The sequence below is a fragment of the Bidens hawaiensis genome, unplaced genomic scaffold (genome assembly GCF_021521415.1).
Source record: "Bidens hawaiensis isolate Kalapana, Puna unplaced genomic scaffold, B.hawaiensis_p1.1 tig00038177_1, whole genome shotgun sequence".
Classification (NCBI taxonomy): domain Eukaryota; kingdom Viridiplantae; phylum Streptophyta; class Magnoliopsida; order Asterales; family Asteraceae; genus Bidens; species Bidens hawaiensis.
Window position 1 is genome coordinate 62,771 of NW_027496701.1, and position 23,721 is coordinate 86,491.

A 23,721-nucleotide genomic window follows, 5' to 3' on the forward strand; every position below is an offset into this window, starting at 1 on the left:
CTGCTGAACTTCGCAAGAGTCTGGATCAGTGCAAAGAACTTGTGCTGCAGGATCATGGTGCCCTTGTAAAGATACTTTCTCCCAAGAAGCGTCCCAAAGTGGATCTTGACACTGGGACATTGAGTTCTTGGAAACTGCTGATGGAGAGTGATGGAAGTGAACCCCTTAAAGATGAGGAAGAATGGTGGGAAACACAGAGAAATATTTTTCGCAGACATGTTGACTCATTTATTGCAAAAATGCATCATATCCAAGGTAGTATTTTGAGTTTCTGAATGAAGTGGTATAATGAATCATCATTTAATTTGGCATATGCGTGATGTATTGATCCATAGTTTTCACTTGAAAGAGCATATGCTGACTTAAGGACATCTATCACAGGTAACAGGCGTTTCTCTCCTTGGAAGGGTTCAGTTACCGACTCGGTGGTTGGAGCTTATTTAACTCAAAACGTATCTGACCACCTTTCAAGGTACACATATTTTATACCCTGAATTTCAAATGTGATTCCATAGTTTTCCTATAAATATATAATCTTTCTTTGCAGCTCTGCTTTCATGTCCGTAGCAGCCAGATTCCCCGCTATTTATGGTAGCGAAGAAGTTAAACAAGTCCCAAATAGCCAAGAATCAGTCGCAAGTAATACACAATCCGAAGTTACTATTGAACAAGGAGTAGATGCAGCAAACAATCACAAGGAAACACCCTTAAAAAGTGAACCAAAGGGAAAAAGGAAATACAGAAAGAAGAAAAGGCAAATGTCCAAAGCTGATTGGGACAAATTGAGAAAAACTTACTGTAAAACTGGAGAAAAAGAAACCATTGTGAATTACAGGGATGTAGTTGACTGGGATGCAGTTAGGTGTGCTCCAGCCGAGGAATTTGCAAAAATTATAGAAGACCGAGGGATGCAAAATGTGATAGCAGATCGAATAAAAGTATACAACTTTATGTTAATAGTAGTTATAATGTAAGGGAAATATATAGATTTTTCTACATGTGGCCAACTCTAAGCATTTTATGCGTTACAGAGTCTACCGATGGTGGTAGTGTTTGTGTTTTGGTATATTTGCATCTATGTTTTCCCAATAAAGTAAATAATGTTTTCTCGCTACAAGGGTTATTAATTTGTACAAAGTTTGACTTAGATTTCTACTTTTTGGCAGTATTTTTTAAGTAGAATGTACAAAGAACATGGCAATCATAATCTTGAGTGGTTAAGGGATGTTCCACCAGATATGGCAAAGTAAGTGATTCATGAGTTATAGCCACTAATAGTTTAAGGTTTAATTATTACTAAGGATTAGAGTTTAATAATATCTATGTTTGCAGGGAATTCTTGTTGAGCATATATGGACATGGTTTGAAAAGTGTGGAGTGTGTACGCCTCTTAACGCTGCATCATAATGCTTTTCCAGTAAGGGTTTACACTTCATTAACTCTTTATATAGTTTCAATATGTTATTGTTGGTTTCAAGATGTTTTGTTTGTGGAAGGTTGACACAAATGTCGGGCGTGTAGCCACACGTCTAGGGTGGGTCCCACTGCAACCACTCCCCGATTCAGTTCAAATTCATCATTTAAACGCGTAAATATACAACTTATTTCTATTTATTTTCCCAACTCTGAAAAATCGCTGTGATAGATTTAGAAGCAAATGTCATAAAAGTGGAATATTTTTTATCTCCTGAAGCTTCATTTCAGGTACCCAATGGTGAATAAGATTCAAAGCTACCTTTACCCCAGGCTATGCACCCTTGATCAAAAAACACTGTAGACTTTATCTTTATTTAGTTTTCAGCATGCATACATGTTATACAATCAGTAACTAAAAGTTCAGCTTTTGATTTTGAGATTTGAGATGTCAAACGTAATGCTTGTTTGATTAAAATTTGACATGTGTCTTACTTCTTGTGTTGCATTTCTTATTCTTTATAATACAATACTATAAAACAGCTAAAGTTTATTCCATTTTGACCATCACCTGCATCATGATTCATAACTATATTTATCAAGAGTCTTATTGCAATACTGGTGTTGTATATAGGTACGAGTTACATTGTCATTTGATCACATTTGGAAAGGTCATTATTTCTTTATTTCCATCATAAGTTTCTTTCTGTTATATTTGAAACTTGTTCTTTATAGGTATTTTGTACCAAGATAAAACCAAATTGCAATTCATGCCCAATGAGAGCAGAGTGCAGACATTATGCAAGTGCCTTTGCTAGGTTTGTATCATAATTATAATAAATTATTTATACTTGTATTTGTTTAGGTTGTTACTGATATAAAGTTTTTAAATATAGTCGTAGGCTGGCCCTTATTGGAACAAAAGAAAGTAGCCATGTAACTTCAATTGTCGCAGCTGGAAATGAAGAGAAATATTCAATGCGTCAACCGCCATCGTCCTTTGACCTAGAAGTCAATAACTGTGAGCCCATAGTTGAAGTTCCCGCATCGCCAGAAGCAGAATCAGTCATAGGCGACATTGAAGATATATGTTGCGGTTTTGGTGTTGATGAAATCCCCACTATCAGGTTTAAGACCAAGGACTTCAGGGAAACTTTAAAAGATACACATAGGGCTAAAATTCCGGAAGCTGAGATGTCAAAAGCTCTAATTGCTTATTCAGCAGAACCGGCCAACATTCGTGAGCCACCAAAGAAATTTATAGCCAAATCAAGGACTATGCATCTTGTGTATGTTATTTATTGTTATTTTGTTTTTTTTTAATTACCTCTGTTAATGTTAGCACAAATTTGTTTGTTACTGTTATTAAATTTTTTTTGTTAATGTAGCTATGAGCTCCCGGACATCCATCCGAGTTTGGCTGGGGTAAGGAATTGTCGCATTTTATTAATATTATTTTGTTAATCTCCGTCTAATATGCTATTTATGAATATATATATATATAATACAGTTTGAAAAAAGGGACCGTGATGATCCGACACCATACCTTCTTGCTGTATGGTCTCTAGGTAATAGCTCAATACATCTTTATTATTTTGCTATTACGTGTTCTCATATCGCCTTTCTAAAACAGGTGATGTTCCCAGCACATTAGAATATACAGAAAGCATAGCATGCGTAGCCGGCGCCGCTAACAGTAATCTAGATGAAACCGTTAAAGCAACCATCTTGGTCAGAAAAGTACTAAATTATTATATAATGCTATTTATGTTTTTACTGAAAGTGGTAAGTATTAATTTGCATCAACAGATCCCTTGTCGAACTGCAACTAGAGGGTCATTTCCCCTTAATGGAACATATTTTCAGGTTAATGAGGTAACTATCAGATGTTATGTAGATGTTGCGTAAAATGGGCGGGTTGGGTTTGGGGTAATCTTTTGGTACCGGTTCGGTTGACTCAAAAGCCTTTGGTCTAAAAGTTTTGTCGTTTTTGAACTGGCAATAACTATTAAAACATTGTATGTGACCTTTTTTTTTTACTTTGGGGGAGTTTGATCCTAGCAATCTGTTTGGTCTACCTATATCGCATGTTACATAAACATGAAGTATGGTTCAGGTATTCGCTGATGATGAAACTAGTTATGCTCCAATGGATGTTCCAAGACGTTTGTTGTATAATTTGCCATTACGAGAATTAACTTGCGGGTTATCTGCAACATCAATATATAAAGGTGTGTTTTTAACACTTTCGTATTTCCTAATTATGAATATTTTTATAAGCCTACATAATGTTAACCGTGCATTATTAATTCAGCACTATCAACCAGTGCCATTCAACACTCGTTTTGGAAACGTATAAAGCCAAAACTTCCGTTATGTTTATTTCTCCCGAGTAATATATATATATATATAATTAACGTGCTAAACATGAGAATCAAGTAGAATAATTATATATACAAGTAGAGTAATTATGTAGTTACATCATAGAGTAATTATAATCAAGTAGAGTATTTATGTAATTACAGCATAGAGTAATTACATAATTACTCTATGATGTAATTACATAATTACCCTACTTGTATATATATTTACCATATTCGATTATCACGTTTAGCACATTAATTTCATTTGTACGTTAACTTTCCCCCTATATATATATGTACTAGGTTAGACCCCGTGTGACACACGGGTTGGTTAAAAATATAATAAAAAAAATAAAAAAAATCATATATATAGAAAATAAGATAAAAAAATGGGTACATATTATATAAACAATTATACCACTTTAAGTAGACATAAATTACAATTCTCTAAAAATTTTCTTGACTTTGGTTTACGGTCATCGCAACATATGTATCGGAAAGTTTTAATGTATATAGATTAAATTTCAATAAAACTAATTAATTTATCTAAAAAATTTAAGAGTACTTTAAAAAAGTTTATTTATCTTTTTTTTAAGTAACGCGGTATTGCAAACTTTTAAATAATTTAAATGTTTTCGTGAAAAATTTTGACCGGTACTCAAAATTTTAATTCGAAACTAAATCTTTGATTTGTTCACCCTACATATGTAACTAACAAACAATTTTCTGTTACAAAAATAACTTAAAAACAATTCTATAATTATCCTTCTGATGCGAATATGATTTACAATATATTGCTGGTAATTTGTTACGAACACTTGTGGTTAAAGAAAATGCAGATCTAGAATGGTCATTTGTAAACATGATTATGATCTTAAATTTATTTCATTGTTTTTTAAGTCACGAAAGTCTTGTTTCAACTACTTCAAACATCAAACCCCACTTTCTTTAAGGTAATTGATAATTATTAAATCTGTAAATACTTTAATAACATAAGAAATCATACTGTCTACATATGAAATATTTGATAGTGACGAAGTGTTAATATGAGAATGATTTACAAACAAAATTATAAACATGTTGCTATATTAAAAGTTAAAAAAAAACATTTTACTTATAAAGACAATGTATGTACATTACATATAAATCAACTACGTGAATCGATTAGATTACATGATTCGGATTGAATGAATCACATTTAAGAAGATTGATTGATTGAATTGCGAATCGATTGAATATGTGTATGTGAATCGATTGACTCTTATTGAAGTTATGAGTCCGATTGAATTTATGAAGGTGAAACAATTGAATACGTGAATTTGATTACAAATATTTGATAGTTAACTTAATTGTTGATGAATTTCAATGTAATAGGTAGACGATGATTGCTAGGATTAGAACGTGTGAATTGGGATGATCAAAATTCTTAATGTGATAGACATTCCAAGTTGATTTTGAAATTGAATTAAAATAATTAAAAAATAATTAGAAAATGTCATGTGGCACTTTAAAGAAATTTGGTGAAAAATAAAATGAAAATTTGATGGAATATCCACATGTTTATTATATATAGAGATGTTTGGCTGTGGGAAGTATATATTTTGTAGAAAAATAAAAAACCAACATTCTTTATTAATACATTGGTATAACTTATATGAAAATAATAAACATAATCGTGACGTAACGTTCAAGTATGAGAACTATAGTGCATACTCTTTTCATTATGTTTAATATTGTTTGGTTAGTTTTTAGCTAGTTTAATTAAAACATACATGTTTTATATTGTTTTGTTAGTTTTTAGCTAGTTTAATTATTTTGACTTTGAAATTTAATTAAAATAATTAAAAAATAATTAGAAAATGCCATGTGTCACCTTAACGAAATTTGGTGAAAAACAAAATAGGGATTTGATGGAAAATCCACCTATTTGTTATATAGAGAGATATATATATATATATATTAAATGGGTTATAATCTTCCAAAAATTGTACCAACTCTTTTCATTCATAAAGTACATTTCCAACCCTAAAAATCAGAGTTTTAAACAATAACTTTTACTAGGGGTATTCATATATGGTTTGGTTTATTTATTTTTTTCAGGATCATTATTTGTGAGAGGATTCAACAGAAAAACAAGGCAACCTCAACATCTTAATAGAAAATTTCGTATCTCAACAACCGTAACTGCAGCCAAGAACAAGAAACCAATTATTACAAGAAAAAACAAGTTGTGGTAGAAAAGTCAACCCTCTTTATTTTACAAACAAAGTAGGGTTTATATATGTTTTTATCCTTAGTGTTGTAACTAAAATATGATTTTCCGTTATATCTATTACAATATTATTATCAGAAGATTTACAACATCATAGAATATTGGTCTTGTAAGACATAACTTCTATATATTGTACGCAACGGACACTCTTGTGGGTAACACCCCTTTGCAGTTTAAGCACCTGCGGTTGGCCCTTTGCACGCTCAGTTCCTTTAGTGTTTTAATTTTTGCAATGCCAATCCCAGCGTTTTCCCAATGGTTGTTCAATGTTTGTTTGACTGTCATAGTGGGTTTGACTTAGGGGTAACTCAGCCATTTTGCATCCATGCGCAACATATAACCCTGAAGTCGACCAAGCGAGTGCATAGTGTGTCCTTGTTTTCCGAAAACAACCTTTTGTCGTCAAGAACTTAATTTGCACCCAGGGGAGGCTCAGAGGGTGTGCGAGTCGAACCATCGGCCGGGGCACATAAGTTTCAGGGGCACAAACCTTTTATACATATTACATATATATGCTTTTGGTGTTAAAAATAAGGGTATTTGCAATGGTTTATGAGATAATTGCATGCTCAGAATGGTTTCTGCTTATAATAAATCGGTCAATAAAAATTTTTGTATTATATAATGATCTAAGTAGTTATATATAATTTATTTAATGAATGTTGAATTATATAATGCTCAACTACTCATATAACTTTGATTATGAAATGTTATATAGTTATGTTTATGAAATGAATGAGGAAACTGTTAATGAATGTGTTAATGTCTGTTTATGAAGCTTGTCCATTTTCAGTTTACTTTGTGCAAGGGAATATATGTTGTAAACTAACAATATACTTGTAACTTGATTATGCTATGTATAGAGCTAATTAGCTATGTATAGATAGATGAATAATATATGTATGCATGGGTATGCAGGGGCATAATATAGATGCATAATGTATGTATGTATGTATGTATGCAGTGGTTATAAAAGTCATTTTGACAGTGGTCTATGTGTCATGTTTGACACTCAGTGTAATTGCATTCCATATTATACACTGTAAGTGTACAAAAAGGTATGAATTGTCGACTAAATAATAATCTTCTACATGTGGTCTAACTGATGGTCAACATGGGTCAATGTATACTCAGACAGTGGTGAATTGTTTGATTTAATGACCAATGCACCCCTAAATGTGTTTAATGTATGTATGCATGTATGGCTACTGTTTGACTAAATTATAGTCAACAGTTTAGTAGGTCAGTTTATTTAAAATGTATTTGAATCCAGCTTTAGTGAAAGATCAGAAGGTCAAAGAAAGTCAAACAAAAAAGTAAACATTGGTGGTCATATGTGGTGGTCAAACTGTGGTGGTCTCTGTTTGTATATGTCTGTCTATGTGTATGTAGGGATTATGAAGGTCTTTTTGACACAAATCAAATACTGGTCTAACGAATGGTCAGCAGGGGTCAATATGTGTGTGTGTGTATGCCTTTTGTTTGCTCAATCAATATTGAATGTGTAGATTTCGCCTGCATATCAGTATCTTCAATTAAAATTGTTTGTCTGTGTTTGGTCAAACAACGATCCTGACACCTTGCATCCAATGTGGTCGATATCAAGTGCCTATATAGACCCTACAATTTCCCCTGAGGCACTTGGATACATACCATGCCCATTTAGACTTTTTGAGGAAGACAAATAATTGTATCATGCCTCACATCACATCCAATGCCAAAACACAACCCTTATGTAGTGACCTGCTTCCAACTCAGTATCAGCGCCTGCACCTGTCTTTATCAGATTACTTATCAACACCTGAAAGTCAGAGGTCCATCACATCCATTGGATCAAAAATTCTTATTTCAGCTTCACATATTCTCTTGATAACTGCTTATCCTACTTGATTGTCATAACAACATTTCTCAAAGCTTAATAGGCAAGTAGGAAGGGTTAATGGAATATGAACACGGTGATTCAGTGAATCACAGTTGCTGGTTTAACAACCGACACAATCTTTCCCATAAATGTATGCTTATCCATAAACCTCTTTGATCTCATACGAACAAGGATTCGATATTTGAATGACTTGAACCCGTTTTCACAACCTGTAGCAACCATTCTTATTACCCCTTTTGCATATCTGGTAGGATTTATAAGTGGAAACTTGTTTAATGACGCAGATCCCAACTTACCATGGTTTGCATATTATGCTCATTCTCTCTTTAAGTATTCCATCTCACCAATTCTTTTTACAACAAACATATTCTCAAACCGTCATACTTCTAAGCGACTATCTACGAAGTGAGTTCTTTTTTGTTTATTTTCAAAGTTTGGAAGGTTTGTGTGGAAACCGGTGTCGTAGTTTAAACCAATTCTTATCTGCAGCCGTCACACCCTGACTAGGTAATTGCGGAAGCGTAATACGGGAATGTAACAGATAATTCTGGTATCAACCACATTGTTTATAAAGAAATTCAACAAACTAATTTACATCATATTACATGGATTGGTACTATGTTTACAAACTAGATGAAAATCACATAACCGGTTCACGAGCTTCTTATTCAATACTATATATTTGCGTCTATTCACAGCTATTCAACTTCACTTCTAACAGCAAGCACGTAAGCAATTCATTCCTACTTCGGTTTACCTGAGAAACATGTTAAAACAGGTCAACTACGTCTAGTTTGTGAGTTTCAAGTTTCACGAGTACAAATAAAATTAGTATACGAGTTCGTAAAGTTCACAGTACGTATGTATTTATGTATATATGTGCATGATGTTTTTATACTAAGCCACAAGTGAAACCAAGACAGCTCGCACGCATGGCCACCCTTGCCCATGTACTCCCGTTGGCATTTAATAGCCACTTTGACCCAAGTACGTACTATGTCTAACACCACATAGCCGAATGTAATAAATTTATATGACAATGTGTAACTGTGTTAACAAGTATATCCGGCATACCCCTCCGGCGCCTTCAGTTGGGTTTGTCAAACCGATAGTACTATCCACACATCACTGGCACGAAGTTAATCACTTGTGTTTGTGGGGACTTTCAAGTGTTAGTACTTAGATAATTCACATCATCACAAGTTTTCAAGTATAAAAGTACATGCTTTCCACCCCAAAAGTTCGTAAAACAGTTTAGAAAGTGGGATTGTGAAACTCACCTTATCGTAGTTCAAGCTGGTAATACATGTCAGTAAGTAGTGCGTCTCGTTTATAGCTTGAATCCTATAACCAGTATCTTATTGTTAACATTAGTACAGTGTTTAAGTTAAATCGGGCTGTATAACTAGTCTGGGTATAGCTGTTAGGCCCAGAACATAACCATAGTCTTAGATCGTGACGTTGTATACTATGAAATGTTCAAAATCAGATTTGGCTCAGTTTCACCGTTTTCCGAGCCTAGCCAAGTTGATCGTTTACGCGTTTCGGAAATAGGTAAGATCACATAAACTTAAGTAAACATACTGATTGATAAAATGATTTGATTTATAAAAGAATTTTTCGGTATCTGGATTGATCGCAGGGTTCGTTTCCGTTTTCACACGGGTTTGATTATACAAAACACGTACAATCCACCCGAATTATCCGGAATTCTCGTAAAAAGTTCGTTTTTATCAAATTCATACAAAAATATGATATTTGACCACTTTTGATGTTTTGACATACCAGTCAGTTCGTTAAACACAAAACTGTCGGTTTTGTTAAAACATATATAATTTAAATCTTTAAATATTTATAACTAATTGTGCACTTATATATAAATTATGAAAATTTTTGTAAAAATAAATTAAAATATGGAGATTTTTATAAAAATAGTTTCAGAAATTTTATGATTAATTATCTATTTATGAAAATTCATTAAATGTGTTATAATTAAGTAATAATTAGCCCGTTTATATCAAACGACATACAAAAAATCCGATAATTTTTCTAAGTGGTCTAAATATCATCACATAGCCCCTGAAAAATCTCCAGAATCTAACTCCTCGGCCCAAATGCCTTTTTGTGCGGTTTTCGTCTGTTAAAACTCGATTGAAACACAATTGCACAAAAAATACTTATCCATCTCCAAATGTTCCAAAATTTTTCCAGTGATCTTAAAATAAAACTTCTGGATTCCAAACCAAATTTCATAATTGTTCATGAAGTTTACCTATTTTTCCCGAATAAACACCAATAAACGGTTATAAATTCGCCAAATATTCTCCGTTCATCAAAAAATTACCAAATTTGAACAGGGACTCACTTATGTGATCCCAGATGTCTCTGCAAATTTTGATAACCTAAAAATAAGCACGTCAAAATTCGAAGCACAAACAGCCCCTAAACGAGTTAACCGATAATACCTTGTCGGTTTTCGGTAGATTTTGATGGTTTTAACCACTCTTCAGGTCTTGGGTCACAAAGTTAGTGTATATATATATATATCATATAACATCAAACCAAGCATAAATTATCCATAGAACAACCTTGTTAATTAGGGTTTCGGTTTTGGTTTCAAACCGAACTTTCGAAAAGTAAAAACGACATATTCATGTTCTAATCCGTGTTTTTGGCCAAAAATCCACATGGTACTGACTTGTAAACATGTTTAACATCAAAAAGTTATTTTTGGTGATTTTTAGGGTTTTTGGATGGTTAAACATGTTTAATACTAATCAAAACCTAATTTTCCATGTTTAAAGCATGTTAATCAAGTTAAAATCTCATGAAAATAATTGTTACCTTTAGGGTTTTTGAGCACAAGATGAAGAACACAGCAAGAAGATGATCTGGTTGATTTTTGTGTAAAAAAATATCTAAGTATTATACTATATACAACAAACTAGAACAAGGGGGGTAAAAGTCCACTTTGGCGGCCAGATCAAAAGGGGGGCCCATCGGGCCTTGTTTTGGCCCATTGATGCCTCGTTTTGCGTGACAAGGTTCGATCTTGGTCCAAAATTTAGTTCGGGTCCGGTTTTTCGCAAGAAAACTAGTTCGAGTGCGAAAAACAGCGCGAAAACGAGTGTTTTTCACCCCATTTTTCTAAATTAAGAAAAACGTACTAACTAGTTGTAAAAATCCAAAATATTTTCACGGATTGCTTAGAACATGTCATATAAGTGTTCCATAAATCTTTTTCGGCTTAACGGATGCTACAATGCTCGTTTTGATGTTAACGATTGCGTTTAAAGTTATAGCGTATCAATAAACGAAACCTTTTTCTTTTAAATGGTTTTAAACGTACTGGGGCCTAAATATCTATATGTTAACCTCTATAATATATATATATATAACTCGTATATGACCCCTCAGTATATATACGGGTCATAATCAGTATCGTTCGGTTACTCGTTTAATCGCTACGAATTAACCGATTTATAGTTTACTCGCTACGTATTAAATAAGGTATACCTCGTTTTGTCACGAATGTCACAGCAGCTTTATAAAATACTTTCGCAACATCATCAACACTATCACTAGCTTCACTAACTAGCTCAAAATGATCGCTTTCATCGACATCAGTTTCTTGAACACTAGCACATACACCAGAACTACTTTCTCTTACCTCAATCTAACACTAGCAATACTTAAGGAACTACCAGCACCCACACTTGAACCACTAACAATGCCACCATCACCTAACCCACCTACAAAACATACACCATTCGAATTTTTGGGTAAACTTTTGTTCATGCACCGATTTACTAATTGTTTATTGCTAAATGTATGTTCTCTTGCGATTTAGAATCCCCGAGTTATAGATTTTCAGCTTGTTTTTTTATATCAAACAATCGAACAACAAAGATAAACATAAAGTATATACAAAGTTATGATTCCGATGTCGACTTGTATTATAAAAATGATTAGATAACTCTATTTCACCCAGGGTGAGCTCCCCCGTGATGGTGGCTCACATACAAATAAACTAACCGCAACAAACAAATGAAGGCCTAGCTCTCTATTTATAGCCCCATGAGCCTTGTTCCCCAAGCAAATCCCCTTTTAATGGAAACCACACAACTTTTGCATAACATCATGAAATTTTGCAGGCTTTCCAATTAGAGTTTCGCAAATTAAATTGTTTGTTGTTTCACAGAGAAGCTCTGCGAAACTAGATTATCCTTGCGAAGCTTCATGAAAAACATCAGATCCTTTGCTGCATGATCTTCCAACCACTACGAACCTTATGGATCTACTGATTGATTATATCATCCTCAAATCTCCAACCCTAGATATGTAACAAAAATTCTATGTATATTTACTTATACGTGCATACATAAAATATATTTTTGTATCATGAACAATGATATCCAAGCTATTGAAAGATGAAAGAAAAATATTTGACAAAATCATGAACATACAAGCCACACTCGATGCTAAGACCATGCCCAACTTTCTTCTTTGAAGCAATAACTACTGGAGAAGTCGTTGGATGCATCTCTCATATAGTTTGTATTAGTCACAATGAAAACTTTCAAATTGAAATTGAAGCCAAATAAAGTTCACACAATTTATTCGAATAAGCTTATCCAAATCTGTACATGTTGAATAAACTGAATCAGCGAAAGAAAAAATGGGTAAATTTCAAATTATATGTATACTAGTAATTAGCCACCCCCGCATTGCGGGGATGGGGGAGACAACAATCAAGAATGGTAGTTACAAAAGAGTTACTTAGTTGCGTTTGTGGCATGCATTGCCATTGGTTTTGTTATGCATGATAACCATATAGCTCTTTGTTGCATTATATGAAAGGGTCTTTTAAACTATACAAATTATTTGCAGGATCTTATTACAAAATAACATTAGTGGTCTTTTTACATACATGTGTAAAACCTGCCAAAAGTAGTAGGTCGCCATTCGTTTCCACAATGTAAAACCTGTTACAGTGTGTTAGGTATCAGTTGGTTTTCCATTGTAATTTTTGTAACTGAATAGCAATTTAGTAACTGTGTTGCGGATGTTCCCAAAAAGCATGTGGTGCACCAACTACATCCTTTGTTTCTTTTCATCTGGGCCTGTGGTATATGTGTTTAGTCGTATGTGTTTGTTGACAGTTACTGATCTGTAAGCTTGTAAGTCTGGCAGTTTAAACCTCATTTAAATTACACATGTAAACCTGCCATTGCAGTGACCTATATTGACCTTACAAAGTCAACCCAAACTGATAGGTAGCATATTCGGATACAAACAACCCAAACTGCATATTCAAAAAGAGACACAGTTCAGCTAACATGTAGAGACTCTCCAAAAATGACTAATACCATACAAACATGCTAGATCCTAAGCATACATATCCAAACAAAACAACATATAGCAACCAAAATTCAAAGTCAAATATGACAACTAAGTCAATAGTTGCAAATAAATTTAAATATCAACATAATTACAGAAATTATCTTTTATGTTTACACCAAATTTCAGTGGTTGTCTTTTATTTTCAAAAGTATCATAATTTGTACTTTACGTTTCCAAATGTTACACCGTTTGTCCTTTAGCCCTAACCCAGTTAGTATTTCTCGTTAACTCAGGTCACATGCTTTGCACATGAGGTCAAATTGGTCAATCAACTTATTTACTTAACAAAATTAATAAATAAACTAAAATATAATATATAAATATAAATCATATAAATCTCTCTCTCTCTTTCTCTCTCTCTCTTCCTCTCTATCTTTCTGCCACAAACCCACCAGCAACCTTCATAACCGCCGGCCACCATCGACCTCCATAACCGCCTTTCAAAACCACCACCACGCCTATCACCCTCACGCCTATCGACCTCCGGCACCACTCTGCAGCTAGTCGCAACCCCACGGTGAGCCGCCGTCGAGCTCTCTCTCCAGCGAGCCGTCACCATTGTATTCTCTGACGAAAACCATCTCCACTCCCACCATAAACACCACCAACAATACTGCCATATCGACATATTCAAACTCTTCTACATCAGCCTATTAGCTTGGTTCTTATGTTTCTGTGTGGGATCATCAAGACAGTGAACGGGCTTCGATTAGGATTCCGATTTGGCCGGAATAAGAAGAATGGACTTCGATTTGGCTGGAATTCCGTGAATGGGCTTCGATTGGGTTCCGATTTACCAGAATACAATTAATGGACTTCGATTAGGGTTTTGATTGGTCGTGACTGCCTTCATCTAATTAAGTTAAAGTTACAAGAGTAATGGGGGTTGCAGTGGTGGCGGGAAGAGAGAGAGAGAGATGGTGGATGGGTCAGCTTTGGTGGTGGGCTATGTGGCGGTGGATGTCGGTGGCTGCGTTGGTGTCTTGTCTGAGATAATGCTACGGTGGCAATGGACAAACTCGAAGGGGAGATAATCTGTTGCAAAATATGATAAGGAATATATGAAAGGGTATGGTTTGCCCATAAGAACCGAAACTTTGTATTTAGTAGGATTGGGTTTGCTATCCAAAAGGGGGTTGCGGCATAGCTTGTTGCCCACTTACCTGCCACTTCATTGTAAATCGTTTGGTTGTTATTAAGTATAATGTTGTACATGAAAAAAAATTCAATCAATCAGGTTCGAATTATAATTGATGGGATTGAGATAATCCACTACAAGGTGAGCTGGGATTTTGAAATTGGGGTTGATATAATCCGTAACAAATATGGTGGTAACCAATATGGTGGTGGTGGTGATTGGTTGTTGGACTTGGTGGTGGATGGACGTGAGAAGAAAGAATGGTTTAAGAGAGAGAGATTTTTTTTCATTTATATTCTTTTACTTTTTTAATCTTTTTATAATAAATGGGTAAAATGACCAAGTTGCCCTCATGTGCAAGGCACATGATCAGATTTAACCAGAAAAACTAACTAGGTTAGGGCTAGAGGACAAACGGTGTAACATTTGGAAACATAAAGTATAAAACATATTAACTTTGAAGATAAATGACGAACAATGAACTTTCCTACAAACATAAAGGACAATTTCACCTTTGTCACACCCCGAAAACCTCATAATAACAATTTCAGTGGAAGTCTTTACAACTAAACAATTTTTCGGGCGGTGACTGTTGTTGTTAACCGATAGCCAATCATAATAACAAAATGTTTAATATATTATATTAAACATATTATTTAAATATCAGAGTTCACATAGTTTTTATTATTAAAAACTACATTACGGTCCCACACACTTCTTTATTCAAACACCTACGCCTCGCTCAACGCCTCCTCGCGAAATCTTCATTTACCTGTAAAACATTTTTAAATAATATTTGGGTCAACACAAATGTCGGTGAGTTATTCTCGAGAAAAACTTATTATATAAATATAGACAATTTATATACAAATGAATATAACAGTGTACGTCTATTATACTCCCAACAGTACCGATCTGTACACGGTACAACACAATAACGAAACCCGCATTTTACCTTTAAGCACAAAAAGCGTTAGTTGTAAACTAGCTAAGAATACAACGCGTGTATGACTACCAATTTGATAACTTGAAACGTACCATACATCCATTGTTGAAGACTAAGGGTTTTGGTGGAAGATTAAGCAAAAATAGGAAATTAGGAAGCTTAGGAAGGAGTTATAAGCTAGCAAAAGGCCATACTATCTTTCCTTTAGTCACCAATCCAAAAATCCAAGGTAACCCACTTCAAGATGGGGTATATTAGTTGTTATATGATGTATAAAGTTTGATTTTAGTGTGCTTGATAGTGTGCATGCAAGTGTAATATGGATGTATGCATGCATGTGTGTGAGCCGTGAGTTTGTATGTGAATGTATAAGATGGGTTTTGTTGATTATAGAACTTGTTATGGTTGTATATTAGCTTGTTTAGATTGTCCATATTGAGCTTACTTGAGTTTGTTGAATAAATGGGTTTTAAGTATTGTTTTAATTATGAAAGTAAGTGTGTAAATGGCTAAAATATGAAAATGAATTATGGGTAAACACACCCACTTGAGCCGTGGGTTTTGGCACGGGTTTTGGTTTGGGTAATGATATGGAGTTGTTAACTTGTTAAATGTTAAAATGGTTAAAAATAATTGATAATTTTGAAAACCCACTTGGTTGATTTACTAAAGATTACTTGAAAAGTTGTAAGTAATGTTAGTAATGGTTTTGAAAAGGTGAATGGAATCTTGGAAAAATGGTTGACAAAAGTGTAGAGATTTGATTGTTTGAAAAGTTTACTTGCACATGCAAGTAATACCAAAAACTTGATTTTGATCATAAAGTTCGTACTTGTCTTATGTTTATTTTGGTATGGATTGAAAATGACAAAGTAAGTGATTGAATGGGACATATGAAAAGGAATAAAATCAACTAGAAGTACTAGGATGCATGAAACTTGGTAACTTAAACAAACAAGAATGTTTTTGTTTAAAGGATGAGAATGGGATGGATTAAGACTATATTATGGATTGTTAAGATCTAGAAAGTTTGGTACATAAACACCTTGTAGAGATTATAGAAACAACATACACATTGTGTGGTTGAAAGCTTAAGCTAAGGCTTGAGCATGTGTGGGAAAAATTAGTTTTTGTGTGCATACTTGGTGCTAGATAATCAAACATGAATGTGATGATATATTACTTGTTATTATATGTATATTTTCTGTACAAAATGGTTTGGTTTTGACATTGTGACTTAAATAGCTTGTCGGTAACACTAACGGTCGGAAAGTTCGACTTTTAACGTGAACCGACATGAGTTTTTGGAACTGATTTAGAACAGATCCTAAAGGTATAATATTCTTATATTTAACATAAGTTAAATTATAAGAAAAGTCAAATATAGCAAAACTTAAACCAACCCGGTTCATTTCGCCAAAACCGACACGAAAACGTTAAAATGAGTGTTTTTAAGAAATCGGTAACAAAAATGAAAACCATATCATTTTTATTGAAAAACTAATAAAATATGATTAAAAACTATATAAAAAGTGTTTTTTATAATTTAAAACTTCCAAGATCCCATTTAACTTTTCAAAACCATTATTAATATTACTTACAACTTTTCAAGTAATCTTTAGTAAATCAACCAAATGGATTTTCTAATTTAACAATTATTTTTAACCATTTAACCAAGTAACTAATTAATCATCCCAAACCATAACCCATGCCAAAGACCACGGCTCAAGTGGGTGTTTTGACCCATAATCAATTTTCCAATTTTAGCCATTTACATACTTACTTTCATAATTAAAACAATACTTAAAACCCATTTATTCAACAAACTCAAGTAAGCTCAATATGGACAATCTAAAAAAGCTAATATACAACCATAACAAGTCCTATAATCAACAAAACCCATCTTATACATTCACACACAAACTCACGGGTCACACACATGCATGCATACCTCCATATTACACTTGCTTGCACATTGTCAAGCATACTAAAATCAAACTTTATACATCATATAACAACTAATATATCCAAATCTTGAAGTGGGTTACCTTGGATTTTTGGATTGGTGACTAAAGGAAAGATAGTATGGCCTTGTGTTAGCTTATGACTTCTTTAGTTTCCTATCCTCCTACCTTTGCTTAATCTTCTGCCAAGACTCTTAAATCAAGTATTGTGTGTATAATAATTTGAAAAGGTGAGATGGTGAAAGGTTGGCGTGGGTGGCCGGTTATAGAGAGAAGGAAAGAGGTATAGGGTTGATGAGTTGTATCTTAGAGTTGTGTGTTGGAACAATATCAAGTTCACAAGTAATCTTTCAATCATTGTATGTGTGTAGGTTTAATTTACTATTGATGGGTTTGGGAGGTGGGTTGGGTTTGTGTGAGAGTGGCGGCCAAGAGAGAGGTGAGGGAGTGGGAGAGTTGTGTAAATATCAAGGCTTATGGTATTGTAACAACTCGGGTTTCGAACTTATACTTTTACCCGACTCGGTTCAATGCTCGGGTTATTTCTTTTTATTAAATAAATATAATTGGCGTTTATCGAGCAAAATTGATTATTTTATTTATTTATTTATTTTACACTTATAGCCCAAATCAAATAGTTTAACCCGTTTTTGAATCTGGATCCAAACCAAACCCGAACCCAGAACGTTTAATACAAACCCTAGTTTGTTCTTGAGCCCAAACCCATCAACCAAAGTTTAATTAAGCTTTCCTAAACCATAATTCGCTTCCAGCCGACCCTAAACCCTCATTTAATTGCGTTTAGAAGGATCTAGATCATGGGCCGCAACTTATTGCTCACGCTATGAACCCTAATCTCGTTTTCTATATAAACGATCTCATAAACACAATTAAACAGACACCGACCTTCCTCTCACCATCGCCAACAGTAACCCTATAATTAATTACATTACATTTGCCTTTCACTTGCCGTTCGTCATCGTTTTCTGGCTGACAACTGTTTGATCTCATTCACCATCGATTAGATCGAGTTAAGGTAATATATGTATATGGTTTTGATCGCGATACAGTACTAAACAAAAGCCCTAAGGCTAATTTGATTATCATTAACAGATTTGGCTGAATTGAAGTTTATAAGCAACTTTGTTCAATCTGCTTCTGTTTATAAATTTTTGGTTCTGGTCATACTTTGCATGTGTTGGGTAGCCCAGCTGGTTAAAACAGTTGAATATTAAGGGGGCAGGTCGTGGGTTCGAGACCCTGCCACCCCGATTTTTCAGCTTTATTTTTTATATTTATTTTAAAACATTTTATTAAGTATATTATTAATATTAATAATCAAATAAAGTTATTTTATCAAAAACCGACTATGTAAATACTTGTTTTCTAACGTCTTGAGTCCGTGTATGTATGGATATGTAAACATATATGTATATATACATATATATAATAACATGAAAACAAATCTTTATATTTTAATACATATATATATATATATATATATATATTTATAAAACTAGTAATATTATTAAAGGATATATTTTCTTTTATATACGATTAACAAACTAACTATTATATATAATATATCTTTATATATAATATTATATTAATCATGATTAAGAAGGGAGTATAATATTAATTTAATAATAATTATAATTATCGAGTTTCATAAATCAATCTTGTACATTTACTTAAACGTATTCGTATTATCATTGCTCTTTACTAGCCTTTAACGTTCATATGTGATTTCCCACATTCTTAATATTCTCATTCACCTTTGTTCGTCTATCGAGGTGAGTACCACATTCCCCCTTTTTACTCGTTTTTCCACGTTTTAGGGACATATGCGTAAATATATTTCTCATTTATACTTATACACAAAACTGCAACTTTGTCTTATGTGTTAACAACTTATACCTTACTTGTTTATGTGCTTATTTGCTTTGTATGCTTTCGCATTCGGAGAGGTCCAACATAATCTCAGTCTAGTATGATCATACGCCAGTCGTTATAGCTTTGTGCTTCTCGACATCTCAGTTATACTTGCTCATTTGGTTATTTTATTATTCTCATATGACTTGTTGCAAATATATATTTTTATTTATACTTTGAACTGGTGTGTTGCTCACTCAAACTTGTGTTGACAAAACCATTCCATTTCAACGCATATGTAGGTATTCGTTTGATGTGAAGTACAAGACCACTTAAGGATTTTATGCTAGAAGAAAATTAACGAGAAAATATTATTTATGACCTTTGATTGTTGATGTACTTTCGTTTTGTTTGGATATTGTATGAATATTTGTATTTATTTGAATTTATTTAATAGATATCGAAACTTTTAATATTGCATATAGTAACCTTTGAAAAGCTGTGAGTAATCAGTTCGCCCCGGCATTTCCGCCGTAGGTTGGGGTGTGACAGGTATTATCCAGGTGTTAAGGTTTAACGTATCTCGTAATTTATCTAGCCAAACGACATCCGTTTCTAATAATTTTTGTCAGACTTTGAGTGAAATTAGATTAAAGACAATGTCTGCCTAGAAACATACTTTTCTGAAAATCTTGATGTCGGGTCCTCACGGTGTCCTCTACTGGCTTTCGGTTACTTATTTTCTAATTTTTGCAAACCTTCTAAAATTAAGTTTATATACTATCTCTAATATCCTAATATAAAATTTAATTTTTTGAGGTCATCTTGACACGTTTATGAATTTATCGTTTCGAGTCGTTACCCGGCGTCAATCTGTACAGTGTCAGTTACACGACAGAGTTGAACTTTTTCGGGTTCCATATTTTAAAACTCAACTAAAATCAAAGACTTTAGGTAAAAAAATTATTCCTATATATTTAATGTGCTAAATAATACGCGATTACGGTTAAGATAATTACCAGGTCAGTCTAATTTTTGGCGGTTGTCACATTCTCCCATCCTTTTAGAAATTTCATCCCGAAATTTAGGATGTAGTATTGGTTTCGGTTTCTACTGGGAAGAGGTGGGGGTACTTCAACTTCATTTGATCCTGACGTTCCCACATGAACTCGGGATCAAGTCTTGAATTCCAGCGGACTTTGACTAGCTTTATCCTGTTGCGTCTTAGCTTCTGAATTTTCCAATCCATGACTTCAACAGGTTCTTCTACAAATCGAATCTTATCGTCAACCCTAATGTCCTCAATAGGAACAATCAGCGATTCGTTAGATAGACACTTCTTCAGGTTGGATACGTGAAATACGTCGTGTATTCCACTGAGTTTTGAAGGTAGGTCGAGTCGGTAGGCTACTGACCCTACTCATTCGGTGATTCTTAATGGTCCAACGTATCGTGGGCTTAGCTTGCCTCTTTTACCGAATCTGACTATGTCTTTCCAAGGTGATACCTTTAGTAACACTTGGTCTCCTACTTGGAATTCCAACGGTCTCCTGCGATTATCCGCATAACTAATCTGTCTGTCGGCTGCAGCTTTTAACATGTCCTTGATCTAAAGACCCCGTTGGTGGTCTCTTGGACAATTTTAGGTCCTGTAAGATGCTTTTCTCCGACTTCTGCCTAACAAATAGGGGATCGACATTTTCTTCCGTATAAAGCTTCAAACGGTGCAGCTTTAATACAGAAATGATAACTGTTATTATAAGAGAATTCAGCTAAAGACAGATATGTATCCCACCTATTTCCAAAATCGATGATACAGGCTCACAGTATGTCTTCCAATGTTTGAATAGTTCTCTCGCTTTGGCCGTCTGTCTGGAGATGATAGGCGGTGCTCATGTCTAAGCGAGTTCCTAGGGATTCGTGAGGAGATTGCCAAAAACGAGAAATAAAATGACCATCTCTGTCAGAAATGATTGAGACAGGTATACCATGATTGGCTACAATCTCTTTCAGATAAAGCCGAGTCAACTTTTCCATTCGGTCTTTTTCTCTAATGGGTACAAAATGAGTGGATTTGGTTAATCTATCCACAATTACCCAAATAGCATCATGACTTCGCGGTGTAACTGGCAATTTGGTTATGAAGTCTATGGTAATATTATCCCATTTCCACTGTGAGATCTCTGGTTGTTGCAGTAGTCCAGGCGGTCTTCTATGTTCAGCTTTCACTTTGGAACAGGTTAGACACTTGCTGACATAAACAGCTATGTCTCTTTTCAAGTTAGGCCACCAATAATATTCTTAGAGATCCTTGTACATCTTGGTTGATCCTGTGTGGATCGAGTATCCAGACTTATTTGCTTCGTCTAGTACAAGTTTACGCAGATTTCCATAGCCAAACTCGATCAATTAAATATAGTGTTCCATCAGACTTTGTGACAAATTCACATTAAAGTCCTCACAATTTCTCAAACCTTATGTTTCGCGGTTTCAAAGCTTCACACTGTGCATCACGAATTTGAGTAGTGAGACTCGTTTGAATCGTTAATCCTAATGCATGAACACGTAAAGGCTTTTCTCTTTCCTTTCGACTCAATTCATCAGCCACAACATTCGCTTTACTTGGGTGGTAACGAATATCACAGTCGTAATCATTGAGCAATTCTACCCATCGATGTTGTCTCATATATAGCTCTTTCTAATCAAAGATATGCTGGAGACTCTTATGATAAGTAAATATTGTACATTTCGTTCCATACAAATAATGCCTCCAAATCTTGAGAGCAAACACTTCCGCTCCCAATTCCAAATCGTGAGTCGTGTAATTCTTTTCATGTACCTTGAGCTGCCTTGATGCGTATGCTATCACATTGTCTCGTTTCATAAGCACATAACCAAGACCTAAGCGAGACGCATCACAATACACCACAAATCCATCGGTTCCTTCCGGTAAAGACAAGATAGGCGCGCTACACAACTTCTGTTTTAAAAATCTGAAAAGCGTCTTCTTGATCTTCGGTCCAATTATACTCCCTTTCCTTCTGGGTTAATACCGTCAAAGGTTGAGCTATTTTAGAGAAATTCTCGATGAATCTCCGGTAATACCCAGCAAGACCTAAAAATTGACGCACTTCGATAGGTGACTTTGGTGTCTCCCAGTTTTTGATTGCTTCAATTTTTTAGGGATCCACGTGTATACCTTGTTCATTAATCACGTTTCCAAGGAAACGTACTTCTCTCATCCAGAATTCACACCTTGAGAATTTAGCATATAGCTTCTCATCTCGTAGCAATTCTAGAATTAGCTTCAGATGTTGCTCGTGTTCCTTCTCAGTTTGTGAATAAATAAGTATATCATCGAAGAATACTATCACGAATTTATCCAAATATGGCTTACAAACTCTATTCATGAGGTCCATAAATACAGCAGGTGCATTTTTTAAACCAAAAGGCATGACTAAATATTCATAGTAGCCATTCGGGTACGGAACGCAGTCTTGTGAGCATCTTCTTCAGCAACTCGTAGTTGGTGTTATCCAGATCGCAGATCTATCTTTGAATAGTAACAAGATCCTTGTAATTGATCAAACAATTCATCAATTCTCGGTAAGGGATACCGATTCTTAATGGTTAGTTTGTTCAATTCGCGATAATCAATACAAATTCTAAACGAACCATCATTCTTTTTCACAAAAAGAACTGGTGCTCCCCACGGGGAAAAACTAGGTCTAATGAATACTTTATCTAACAGCTCTTGAAGTTGTAGTATATTGTGATGCGTCTCGCTTAGGTCTTGGTTGTGTGCTTATGCAACGAGACAAGGTGATAGCATACGCATCAAGACAGCTCAAGGTACATGAAAAGAATTACACGACTCACGATTTGGAATTGAGAGCGGTAGTGTTTGCTCTCAAGATTTGGAGGCATTATAGTATGGAACGGAATGTACAATATTTACTGATCATAAGAGTCTCCAGCATATCTTTGATCAGAAGGAGCTAAAAATGAGGCAACGTCGATGGGTAGAGTTGCTCAATGATTACGACTGTGATATTCGTTACCACCCAGGTAAAGCGAATGTTGTGGCCGATGCACTAAGTCGAAAGGAAAGAGAAAAGCCTTTACGTGTTCGTGCATTAGGATTAATGATTCAAACGAGTCTCATTACTCAAATCCGTGATGCACAGCGTGAAGCTTTGAAACCGCGAAACAAGGTTTGAGAAATTGCAAGGACTTGAATGTGAATTCGTCACAAAATCTGATGGAACATTATATCTAATTGATCGAGTTTGGGTACCACTCTATGGAAATCTGCGTAAACTTGCACTAGAAGAAGCGCATAAGTCTGGATACTCAATCCTCCCAGGATTAACCAAGATGTACAAGGATCTCCAAGAACATTATTGGTGGCCTAACTTGAAAAGGGACATAGCTGTTTATGTCAGCAAGTGTCTAACCTGTTCCAAAG

General features: G+C 34.5%; 1 protein-coding gene across 1 annotated transcript; it reads left to right on the forward strand.

Annotated features, from left to right (window-relative positions):
• The first annotated feature begins 426 nt into the window (after nucleotides 1-426).
• LOC143590136 (DNA glycosylase/AP lyase ROS1-like) lies at nucleotides 427-23,473 on the forward strand. Its single transcript, XM_077070710.1, has 14 exons — nucleotides 427-938; nucleotides 1,167-1,246; nucleotides 1,333-1,417; nucleotides 1,497-1,588; nucleotides 1,705-1,773; nucleotides 2,048-2,084; nucleotides 2,149-2,231; nucleotides 2,310-2,702; nucleotides 2,802-2,838; nucleotides 2,924-2,981; nucleotides 3,047-3,144; nucleotides 3,223-3,288; nucleotides 3,530-3,644; nucleotides 23,322-23,473. Exons 1-14 carry the CDS (start codon nucleotides 558-560, stop codon nucleotides 23,471-23,473), a joined length of 1,746 nt encoding a protein of 581 aa, XP_076926825.1. The 5' UTR covers nucleotides 427-557.
• The last annotated feature ends 248 nt before the right edge of the window (nucleotides 23,474-23,721 follow it).